This window comes from Apus apus, chromosome 2 (assembly GCF_020740795.1).
Source record: "Apus apus isolate bApuApu2 chromosome 2, bApuApu2.pri.cur, whole genome shotgun sequence".
NCBI lineage: Eukaryota > Metazoa > Chordata > Aves > Apodiformes > Apodidae > Apus > Apus apus.
The window spans coordinates 154396182-154408540 of NC_067283.1; the positions used below are offsets into that span (position 1 = coordinate 154396182).

Genomic DNA, 12359 nt, shown 5'->3' on the forward strand with positions numbered 1-12359 from the left:
GGCCCTCCTCAGGACTTGCTCCAAGAGGTCTATGACCTCCCTGTGTTGAGGGCTGTGGAACTGGACACAGCATTCCAGGTGGGGTCTCACAGGTACAGAGAGGCAAAATCACCTTCCTTGACCTGCTGGCCATGCTCCTTTTGATGCAACCCAGAACACAACAGGCTTTCTGGGCTTCAAGTGCACATTGCAGGCTCACGTTGAGCTTTTAACCAACCGAAACCCCCGGGTTCTTCTCCTCCAGCCTGTTCTCGATCTGTTCTCCACTCAACCTGTGTTGGTGCTTATCAGCAAGCCAGAGTGACTTCTCCAGCAAGCAACAGCTTGGCAGATCCTCATACTCTTCTCTGAAATCGGACTTTACTTTTTTTCTTTCTCTTTTCCTTCCTCAAACCCAGCAAAGCTTCAGGAGGATGCTAATTGCTTCCACAGGTGGCCTGCAGAAACACGACTGAACGGATCACCCGAAACCACAGATCACAACAAACATCATTGTCATTGATGGGAACTGCTGCTCCTGGCTTTATGGCTGGAATGAGAGTCAGGAAATAAATGAGAGCTTACACAAAGCCAATAACATATTCCAATAAACATTAGCATCTTTGGATTACTGCATCAGACCCCTGCAGGACTCCATAGCAGAATGGACACTCAACCCTGACAACCGTGCACTCCACGCCTGCATCCATGAATTATTAAACAAACTTGATCCCACAGGTCCCTCCAGTCAATCAATAGGAGCTTCATCATCAAATGTTTAACTATAGGCATAAAACCTTACTGTCAACATGCAGCCATCCTGCTCCCCCTTCCAGGAATAATTTTTCTTGGGGGATCTAAAAAAGTTTACAAAACTGATACTTACAAATCCAGAGGTGAGCCACTCCAAACAGTATCTCCAGTCATTAGATAAACTTCGGTCCATGGATCTTTCAACCCAACTAAATAATAATTTGCTAACAGAATCTAAACTCTTCTTTCTCTATCTCCAGCTCTGCAGGAGGAAAGAGGCAAAATATTTGAAGCTGGTTTGCTTTTTGAGGTGAAAGGAGATGAATTTTGCTCTGTTGACTCATCTTTAACTCAGTTAAATACCACATTTCATTCCTAACACATGAGACTGGCAAAAGAAATCAGCCCAAAATTAAAAACCTAACATTTTGAGTAATAATAGGATGGGAAGATCTGCATATTTTGCAGTGATTAAGCTCAGAAAGGCTTCTGAAAAATTAGCAAGACTATTGCTCTTATCATGCTGGTTCAGGAAATAAAAAGGAAAGGAGTGGTTTATTCTATTTATTTATTCACCCTGCTGTCACCCATGAAACAAAATGGAACTTCCATATGAGTTGGACATTTCCCAGCTAAAATTCTACAAATAAATTTATGAAAAGACCAAGCATGAGAGTGTTTTTATACACAACAATATGCAGCTACACTTCTAGGAGTGTAACATTTTCCTCCTGCAAATAGACTGCTTGCTGGAGGTTGCAGTTGGTTTCCAAAATGGGAGCACACATTTTTCACCTGAGGCATCAGATCAAAAGGGGTGCAGAGGGTGGCAAGAAGGCCTTTATTTTCCTGTATCTAGTCACTGGCAGAAGTCAACGGACATCCCTCTGTTTACCCAGATCTGTTCTCTGAATGGCATAAAGACCATGGGACTTGACTGCAGAATCTGTTTCATAGAATCACAGAATATGCTGAGTTGGAAGGGACCCATCAGGATCATCGAGTCCAACTCCTGTCCCTGTGTAGAGCACCCCAAGAATCACACCATGTGCCTGAGAGCATCATCCAAATGCTTCTTGAACTCAGGCAGGTTTGGTGCTGTGACCACTTCCCTGGGGCACTGCTTCCAGTGCTCAGCCACTCTCTGGGGGAAAAACCTTTTCCTGATATCCAACCTAAACCTCCCCTGACTCAACTTCCTGCCATTTCCCCCAGTCCTGTCATTGGTCACAGGGGGGAAGAGATCAGCACCTGCCCCATCTCTTCCCCTCAAGATGAAGCCATAGACTGCAGTGAGGTCACTCCTCAGCCCAGTGTTTCCTTGGAGAAAATATAGAAGGACTCATGCTCACCCTGTGGTAATTAACTTCTCCTGTACCTCACCTCCCCATGAAGATGTTACAGCTATGTTGTTTAACCAGTTGGACCTAAAGTTAATGGGCAAATCTGCAAACTGGAGATGGGAACAAGGAGCCATGGGAAGGCTGAGGCTCCCGTGCAACCCACTTTTATCCTGCAGAGACATCAGCAGTGAGTGGGTTCTCACGGTCTTTTTTCCTTGACTCACCATGACACTGAGGGGAGATCAGAAACCATGAGCTGAGACAAGAAAGCATTAAAAAATGACATAAAAAGCAGTGGCAGTAAATGACCTTCATAAGAAGACAGCTGGTGATCCACCAGATGTCATCTTTCCTTGTCCCCAAGCTTGCATCTCTTGGAGCATCCCTCACTTGCCACAAGGAACTAATCATTGCTCCATCACTACATGGCTTAAAATTCACAGCCTGCTTTCAAAGGTTATTTTGATGTGGGAAGACACTATTGCTTTGGCCAAGGTTTCTAGCCACCTCAGAACCCTGTCAAGGTCAATTTGAGAGGAAAACACTGCAAATAAAAACTTCTCTGACAGATTGATTTGCAGTTACCATTACAAACCATTCAGGCATGTCAAGAGATACTCCAAGGAACTCTCTAAGCAAGGGGGATGATCAAAAGCAGATGAATTTATCATCTTTGGAGAGTCCTGGAGTTCATCATCAGCTTTGTACTTTATCACAAAGATGTCACATAACTGGAGCTCTGGGATTCCTAAGGGTGAGATCTGTCACATAAATACAGTTATTAATGCAGCAAGTGTATTATACAGTTAAATGCAAATGTTGCAATCTGGCAACTCATTCTGACTGCCAAACCTAGAAGGTTTTGCATGTCAGAAATCGATGCCAGCGACGATAAATGGAGGACAGATAAAGCTAATCCAACTGCTTTGAGCTGAACAGGGAAGGTATTACTTTGAAGGGTTTAACTTATTAACAGAATCAAAACAACATTTCAGAACATTTATGGAAATCTTTTTCTTTTTCTTTTTTTTTTTAAGCTTTATGAGCAAAAAAACCGTATCAAAATACGACTAAATCCTGCCCTTAATGAAACATGCTGACACTTAAAAGCTTCTGTCTGATTTACTTCAAAAAATCTTCTTTCAGTAAATCATGAGTTTTAAATATCTTCCTGCTCTAAATGAATCTGCATTCCAGAGCAATTAAACCTGTTTTAAAAAAGGAGATTTTTAAATTCCTTTTTTAAGCTACACCTCAAACTTAGCAAACATAAGGGTAAGGCAGGAAAGGAAAAAAAGAAACAACACACAGGTAGGATAAAATTAAGTGAGATAAAAGTCTTTATCGTTTCATGTTGTTTCAAAAAGCTGAGGAGCATGGATTCATTCACCTCCCCAGCAGATGGAGCCTCCCTGGAGCACACACAGAGGAAGCTGGGTATGTCCAGAGATCATTTCAGCTAAGGTACATGTGACCCCACAACTCACTAAAATGCCAAAGTTTACTATAGTTCTTAATATCAGTGAATATCAATGTAGTACCAGTTAGGTGGGAAGAAACTGAGTTGCCTGGATCATTCACCCTGAAGGAAAACTACCAGTGGTAATTCTCTCAATTGATTCAGAGGGGACATCTATTGTCAGTTGAGATGTCCTCCATAAAGTGGCAGCAGACCTAATGCATTTTTTTTTTAGAAGTGAATGAACAGAAAGTCCTGTTCCAAAATGACCAGCCCGAAGTATGTGTCTCATACACCCCTGGGCATCTCAATGGCCATAAGAGTCATCAATCTTATAAGGATGAGCTGAAGCTTGACAGACATAGACTGAGCTCATCTAGACACCTGTATAGGATGTCTTATCCATAACTTATCTATTGCTGAGACACTGGCACAGGTTGCCCAGGGAAGTTGTGGCTGCCCTCTCCCTGGAAGTGTTGAAGGGTAGGTTGGATGGGACTTTAGCAACCTGATCTAGTGGGAGGTGTCCCTGCCCATGGCAGAGGGGTTGGATCTAGATAATCTTTAAGGTCCCTTCCAAACCAAACCATTGCATGATTCTGTAACAAAGGTGATATGAACAACCTGTGTCAAGCAGGTGCCATGGCTGGGTCCAGTCAACAATAGACTAAATGACTGCAGTCTGAACATCACCATGTTTCAAAAGTGTTTCTAGAAATACAGCAAAATAGCTGAGACTGAGCATGGGTGCACTGATGAGTTCACTGCCATTCTTTAGTTGATTCTCACTGCTTATAGAGGTTTCAAGCTCAGATAGGGTTCCTTCACTTCCCAAAAATCACTCAAAATGGATCACCCTGCAAATACCTCATCAGCAGTGAGTCACCATAGGCATGTCTCAATGTCAGGGTTGTGTGGTAGCAGAATACACTGATGAAGTGATTTTACTCACCCCCAATTATTTTATTTTAGCATTTTTTTTCTGGCAATGTGGCAAATTGCCTGGGGAAGGGTGAGGAAGAGGGAGTTCCCTCCAAACCCAGCAAAGACTGCAGCAAACTACATCTGCATTTTGGCACAACTTGCATGTCCAGGGAAAACAGGTGCCCTGTGAAGTTGATGCTTGGCCAAAAGGCAGGTACAAGCAGCAAATCCAAAGCTGCTCTTTTGGCCTCATCCAGGACTGTGACTTTTGTCTTACCCCAAAGCAGCTCAGATCTCAAACTGAGCATTCTGTTTGGAAAATACTTTGAAATGTCAAAACAGTTCTGCAGCACAGCCTTAATAAAAGCATTAAAGCATTATAGATCATGAAGCATGCACTTGGTCAGTGTCCTGCAGATGGTGAGAGCTTTATGGGTATATATTCCTTAATAATGCTCAGATGGGACACTCAGGCTTTGGCCACAGGAATCTTCTTCTATGCATCACCTTAACCAGGACTGTACTACCAAGTCAATCAGAAAAGCAGGTTTATTTTCACACAGTCTGCAGCTGCAGAGCTGAGCCCCCTCTCAGTTGCACAGAGAACCCTACGTATTTCAATAATGTGGACATAATAATAATAATAATAATAATAATAATAATAATAATAATAATAATAATAATGATAAAATGAATGCCAATTAATTGGGAGGTGAACACAAAAAGTTGGAATTTTCCTCAAATCAGGAGAAATCAACAAATTTTTGCAGTGTGATCACACTCACAAATCTCATCAGTGCTAAAGGCTCCAAAAATATCCTTCTTCTAAGTCTTCCCTAAACAGGCAAATTCTTCTACTAGTGACTGGTAAAGGATCCAAAAATACCACAGAGTGAAGACTCCTGGGCTACATCTCAGACACACTTTAAAAAGGGTAGTAAAGGCTTACTATGACTGTAGCTCAATGCATTATTGATCTTGCACATGCAATGATCTAAGGTCAAATGTCCAATAAGGAGATATTCATCTCACTGAGGTAAGCATTGCAGGAAGCCTGCTTTGGACAGTGTGGATCATTGCTATGGTCAACCAGCCTCCACAGAAAGAGCATCACAGAATCATAGAATATGCTGAGTTGGAAGGGACCCATCAGGATCATCGAGTCCAACTCCTGTCCCTGTGTAGGGCACCCCAAGAATCACACCATGTGCCTGAGAGCATCATCCAACCACTTCTTGAACCCAAGCAGGCTTGGTGCTGTGACCACTGCCCTGGGGAGCTTGTTGCAGTGCTCAACCACCTTCTGGGGGAAAAACCTTTTCCCAATACCCAACCTAAACCTCTCTTGATTCAGCTTCCTGCCATTTCCCCCAGTCCTGTCATTGGTCACAGGGCTCAAGAGATCAGGAGCTGCCCCATCTCTTCCCCTGGTGAGGAAGCCACAGACTGTAACGAGGTCACCCCTCAGCCTCATCTTCTCCAAGCTGAATCATAGAATCATAGAACTATTCAGATTGGAAAAGACTCTTGGGATCACTGAGTCCAACCACCATCCCTACTCTACAAAGTTCTCCCTTTCACTTGGAATAATCCAAGTGACTTCAGCTGGTCCTCATAAGTCATCCCTTCCAGACTCTTCACCATCCTCATGGCTCTCCTTGGGACACTGTCTAATAGCTTGATGTTTTTGCATGCCACTGAAAGTTTAACCTTGTTGCTTTCAGGTAGCCATCTAATGCTACTTGCAACCTGCATAACCACCTTTCTTTTCTAGAGGTCACAGTAAGGCTGGATCAGGTCGTGAAAAAATGCACTTTTTATATTTTTTTTTTTCTTTTTTTTTGTAAATGCTAGCTTTGCATTTGTTTAATAAAGTTTTGTTCTCAGGGAAAAGACAAATCAATCTGATGGCACACAGGGAAGCCTTATCCTCTCAGTAACATTTAAAAGGGGATGCCTCTGGACCCAAGCCTGTGTGTTCAGCTGGGCAAAGACATCCTTCACCCCTGATATGTTGGGTCAGTAATCAATAAATGTGGTCAAAACTGATACAGGGAAGAGTATCATACCCTTCAGAGAACATTTCTCAGTTCACAGGCATGTTTTCATTTTCAGCCTCTTTTTTGAGGGTGTTTAGAGACTAACCAGACATACCCACTCACAAGAATAGAGACTGGTTTTCACTGTCTCTTGGAGACAGTTGCTGTATCTGGGCATTTAATTTTATTTGCCTCAATTAAAACCTCTTTACCTTCAGTGCCTAATGCTGGAGAATCCCCTCATCCCACACCCTCTGGCTAAGGAGGCAGATAAATGCTTTGGGAACTTGCATTATTAAATCAAAGGTCAGGAAAAAAAAATAAATCAATTTTTCCTGCAACATCTCAGTACTTAACAAGCTGTTTGGAGCCAAGCATCACTGGAGAAAGCTGTCAGCATTGCCTACTGGCTCTACCTCCTCATCCCAGCTCCATGCACCTTTTTTCCTTTTGCTCCCAATCCAGCCAGGGTCAGCTGCATTCAGCCAGCTCTGTCTAGAGCTTCTTATGGGCATCTATATTTCACTTGCCAGGGCTTCCTGCTCCAAGCACGTAGCACACAAGTATTTGTGCTGGCTCTGAAAAGAGCTTTGTCCAAGATGATTCACTGTTGGGTCTCAGATATGGCCCACTCACACATCAGCAGCCAAGTCTGTCTCATTGACTAAAGCTGTTTGAGATGTTTGAGATGAACTCTCCCAAAATCACTTGCCACAGGTACCGTCCTGGTCTTGAACAACTTAGCTATCAAAAGGAGAGAAACCACTTCAGAAAAGGGTTAACAGTAAGAAGTGTGTCCTCATCTGATGCCCTTAAAAGTCCTGTGCATAAAAAGCAGAAAATCTGGATAAATTTGGAAAGGAGTGATGCAACTTGGTGAGGCTTTTATTGTTTGTTTTAGCAAGACTGCAGCTAGATAAGCAAATCCTTTGCACTCTGCAGGCTATGGTAGATGAATGTCCTATGTGGTGGGACAATTCACCATGAATCCCTGCTCTCTATTCCACCTTACCTGCAGAACTGTCTCATTTTAGGCAGAGTGACAGTCACCTAGTTATTATGCAAGTAAAAAGGGTGGCAATTTTACTATTTAGATATCCATAAGCACTATCATTTTTTCTAATAGCCAAGGCTATAAACGTACCAAATATTCACTCATTGCTCCCCAACCATCTTTCAAGTTAGAGGATGTTCAAGGAGAAACATGCATCAGCCCTTGAAGGAAAGGGGTTAAGTGGAAAGAAGGAAGATTAAGCCATGATTTGTGGCCAGGGAAGAAGAAAACATTGCCCCAAAGATCTCACCTGAAGAGCTGATCCTCTGCTTCTTGCTGAACACAGAAATATGCAGCACTGGCAGCTCTTGTGATTCATGGCATCCTGCTTTTTGCTGGTGCAGCTCTCATGAGAGACAGGCAGAGATGCTTGTAGAACATTTAAAGCTGCTTGCCTTGGTGATGAAATTGGGGGCAATGCAAAGGACACATCAGTGTTAAGTTAGGGTTAGGCTCTGGGAGCACTGAGGGGAAGATTGCTGGTCCTCCTCAGCTTGGCACCCTGCAACTGTTCAGTCTGGAGATGCAACCAACCAAATGGGAGAAGTCAGGAGAGACCTTCTTCTAGAGCATGGGGAGAGGGGATGAACCAGCAAGATGGGAGGAGACAGCTGGAGGAATTCTGGAGCTGATGGCAGGGGCAGGGAAGCACAGTTAAAATAAAAATAAGCTGCATTTAGTTCTCTGGACAATTAATGATAATTCTGAGATCAAAAATAATTCTTGCAATTAGCACATCATGCATCTATTTATGTAACTGCTCAGGAAAGAAGAAAATTATCCAGCCATGTTTATTAAGCGCTCTAAAGAGTCAAGGAATTGATTCTCTCATTTAAATAAAGAATAATGTAGGAATGCAAGCACAATAGCTGCTCTGCATGATAGGAAGGCTTTCCTGGGTGAAGATCTCCAGCAGTTACCAGGGTGGTTTATGCTACAAGTAATTTTGCACATGTAAACATCTTTCTTGATTACACTGGTCTCCACAGGTTTTTTACTCTTACACCCTCTCGGATTTCCTAAATTTAGTTCCAAATCTTCTGACTGTTATTACTATTACTATTTTTAATTCCCAAGTTTGCAAACCAGAGTATATGTGAATTAGGGCAGATCTGATGCACTGATGAAAGCAAGAAATCGGAGAGAGAAGGGGAGAGACTGCAAACCAGTCTGAGAGTTTAGATTGCATTGAGAAGGTCAGTTAAGTCCACCAGACAAATGCCTGGGTATAAATCAAATATAAAGAAAGAGAAACCAAATTCCCCCCATTGTTCACAGCTGAATCTCAGCAGGAACTGCAGCCACATACCCCAAATCAGAGCCAATCATAAGAGCTTGAGTTTTGCATGCAAGCTCCATGAAGGGAAGTAGCTTTAATAAGTTGTTCTAGGTTTGGAAAAGCCATTTTAATTCTCTAATTAGCATGCACACAATGAAAACTAACTGTGCATGTTTGTGTATACACATATCTAGGAGAGAGGGTTTAATGAACTGTATCTATTGCAAGAGCAACTGAAGTTTCACTTTCTCAATGCTGTGATTTGAGTTTCAACACCACAACACACTTTTCTGCCTATAAAATACCTTTTTGGTCTTCTCCCTTTGTTTTTTTTACCTCTTGGATTCATGGTCTTTGGCAAAGTAGGGAAAGGAGGAAGAAAGGAAACAAAGCAAAAAAGCTACACAAGCTTCACATGAAAAATAAATGTTAAACCCACAACAACAAAAAACAACCCACACCAAACAAATAACCACACATACATGACCACAGAGAACCCTCCTTCACTGTGGATCATCATTTTTTGTTATCTACCTACCATTCTCTGCCACCTGAAACCAGCAAAAGCAAAGCTTTATCCAATCAATACCTGCCCTACCATCATTAATCACTGACAGAAAGGAACAAAACTAAGGAAGCTTGATAAAAAAGTGTCCAGCTATATAAAAAATGGACAGAAGAAAGTGTGAGGATAGATGAGGAAAAAAACAACAACATGGAAAGCCTGGGACAAGGAGAGGCTTGTAGCAATTCAAAAAGACTCACAGGCCATCCTGTAGCTCTTGAGTATCATTTGAGGTCCCCAGAGATCGAAGGCTTCTTTCCAGAGAGGTCACTGTCAACAGCAGAGAAAGAAAAGGTAAGGAAGCAGTACACTTTGCCAGAGAAAAAAATGTATATGCAGGATTTTTTTCTCTTTTGTTTGTCTTTTAATTAATTTTGTTTCAAAACAGCACGATGAAGTAGTGTTTGGGAAGGTACCTCATGAGAAAAAAGGGATAAAATCTGGAAATGACCATTGAAATGGACTTGTTTGGTTCCTTGGACACTCAAATGGTGAAGACACCTGTTGTGATTCATGACACGACGGGGCATGACTGCTCCATCCCTCCACCCCAAGGACCTTGCAGAAATCTCTGACTCTGCCAGCCCCAAGCTTTCTAACTCTTCATGTTTCAGCAGCTCAACAAAATTCTCAGGACTGGAGGCAGTTGGGCTTTCTCCCAGGAGATCTGGGCAGCCCTCTTGGGAGTGGGAAACCACCACTTATCCTCCTGAGGAGGTCCATGCCTTGAGGACTCAGATCTGCACATGGACAACTTATAGCTGGAAATGCATCCTCAATGAAGACTTAAGTATTTGCATCATAATAATTGTTGCTCCAAATATCAATTAAGAGGCTGAACATGATTGTCCATTCTAATATCCCCTGTGCCATTCTTCAAGACTTGAACACTCAAAATCTTTTCTACATTTTGGCTCAGGTAAAATGGGATGCTTTGCTGTGATCATCTCCTGTGTTTGAGCTAGAGCTTCTTGAGCTTTTCCATCAGCAGAAGAGACAACTCTACCTTAATGGCTGCTGGAAGCTGGAAGCATATCCTGGTTTGCAATAGACAGTGACTTCAGATTTAAGAAATATATGTGTGCTTCTGTGTCTGAGTATACAAAAAGAGTGGATTATTGTTGTCTTTTTACACCCTTGACTTTTACTGTCTCAAAGTCACTCTGAAGTTAACAGCTGGTCACTACTTTTGGACTTAGTGTATCAAGTATGCAAAGTACTTCAAGATCTTCCACAATGAAGGATGCTAAATAAATGACATTCTTAATATTTACACGTGGGATTTTTTCAGGACACTTGGAGTTGTAAAACCTCATAACCCGTTACCATCAGTTCCAAAGACAAAATCTGGCATAATTTAAAAATACTTCTGAGACCATCAACCCTACAAAGTAGCAAAAGCACTTGCATGGACATTGAATTTCAAGAAACCTGTTCATGTCATCTGTGCAACTCCAGAAGGGAAAAGAGTACCTACAGCATTGAGGCACCTTTAGAACTTTAGCTGCAAAATCAGGACAATTCAAAGTGAAAGCCCAGAGAGGTGGTGAAGGCCCCATCCTTGGAAATATTCAAGGTCAGGCTCGACCAGGCTCTTGGTAACCTGATCTAGCCAAAAAAGGTCCCTGTGCACTGCAGGGGGGCTGGACTAGATGACCTTTAGAAGTCCCTTCCAACCCCACACATTCTATGATTCTGTGATTCTGTGATTCTATGATTCTATGATTCTAATGATTCTAGTGATTCTATGATCTAAACTTAAAAATGCTTTGAGTAACCTGATCTAGTTAAAGAGGTCCTTGCTCACTGCAGGGGAGCTGGACTACATGACCTTTAAACCCTACATATTCTAAGTTTCTATGACTCTAGAAAGCTACTCTGCCAGTGTCTTCAGACAAATGAAGCCAAGTTTGATGGAAGACAGAGCTGACACTCAAGCAGTTCTCTGGAAAAAAAACAGACCTCTGTTCCTACCTGTTTTGGAGAAGACTGGAGTAGGAAGCAGTTTTCTTATTGCACAACATTGTTCAAGACTTCACACACACTCCAGTTTACACTGAGGCAAATCCAAGAGCTTTTACTCTTGTCAAATATTTTGGAAAACACACATATACACAAAAGAATCTGAGACAGGAATGCAAGAGCAAAGTGCTTGTCAGTCAAGTAAGAAAATGACTTAGGCTTAAGTCCCTATTCTAAAATTGTATCAAATATTTTAATTTTAGCATCATGTTTACAGACTTATTTTAAAGTTCAGTTATCCCCAAAGAACAAGATACACACTCTGGAACAGAGGTTGGCATTTGATACAGCTCTTACGTGGCAAAGAGGAAAACTGAGACTCAAATTGGAGTCTCCTGGATCTCAGAGGGACTGAGCTGATCTACCTTGATTTGGCCAGGAATGGCTCTAGCAAAATCTCCATAGTTCCTGTGCTGATTGTGGAAAATCCCTCTTAGTGTCCCAGTTCTGACCATGTGAGCAGTAACTCTACTGAAGGAGCCACACATCAAGCTGTGCTGATGAGATGCTGTGAAACCAGTGCTGAGACAAATGTCTTACTTTAAAAGCCTTGTACACTTAATTTTTAAAAGTCATATGCTAGTCCTCCAGGAAGAGACACATTCAGAAGAGATCACTGCTATTGGAGCTGCACTGATTTATATAAACTGAGAGTTCTCCGTGCCATTACAACCTTTAAAATAAATGGGTGATAAGAAACCATTCTGAGATGACAATGGAGACTTTACCACACCTGAGGGATGCTGAAAAATCCTTTGCTCAGCCTCCAAGATCAAGGTAATGGGAATGAGCACAGCACTAATATGTCATGGGGTTTCATTATTGAGCAAGTAACAATTAGACAAGGAAGAGACCCATTAGAGCCCTCAGGTTCTCCTTCTGGCCAGGAAAGGTCTGATTCCTCCAGTATATCCTCCATTGATTTGCTCTCTAGACATGATG

General features: G+C 42.1%; 1 protein-coding gene across 7 annotated transcripts in view; it reads right to left on the minus strand.

Annotated features, from left to right (window-relative positions):
• TSNARE1 (t-SNARE domain containing 1) overlaps positions 1-12359 on the minus strand; it is a 514761-nt gene that overhangs the window by 326615 nt on the left and 175787 nt on the right. For all 7 annotated transcript variants that reach the window (XM_051612487.1, XM_051612488.1, XM_051612482.1 and 4 more), the window contains one exon: positions 9596-9665. In XM_051612487.1, coding sequence (XP_051468447.1) covers positions 9596-9665 — 70 coding nt within the window. The remainder of the gene's footprint in view (positions 1-9595; positions 9666-12359) is intronic.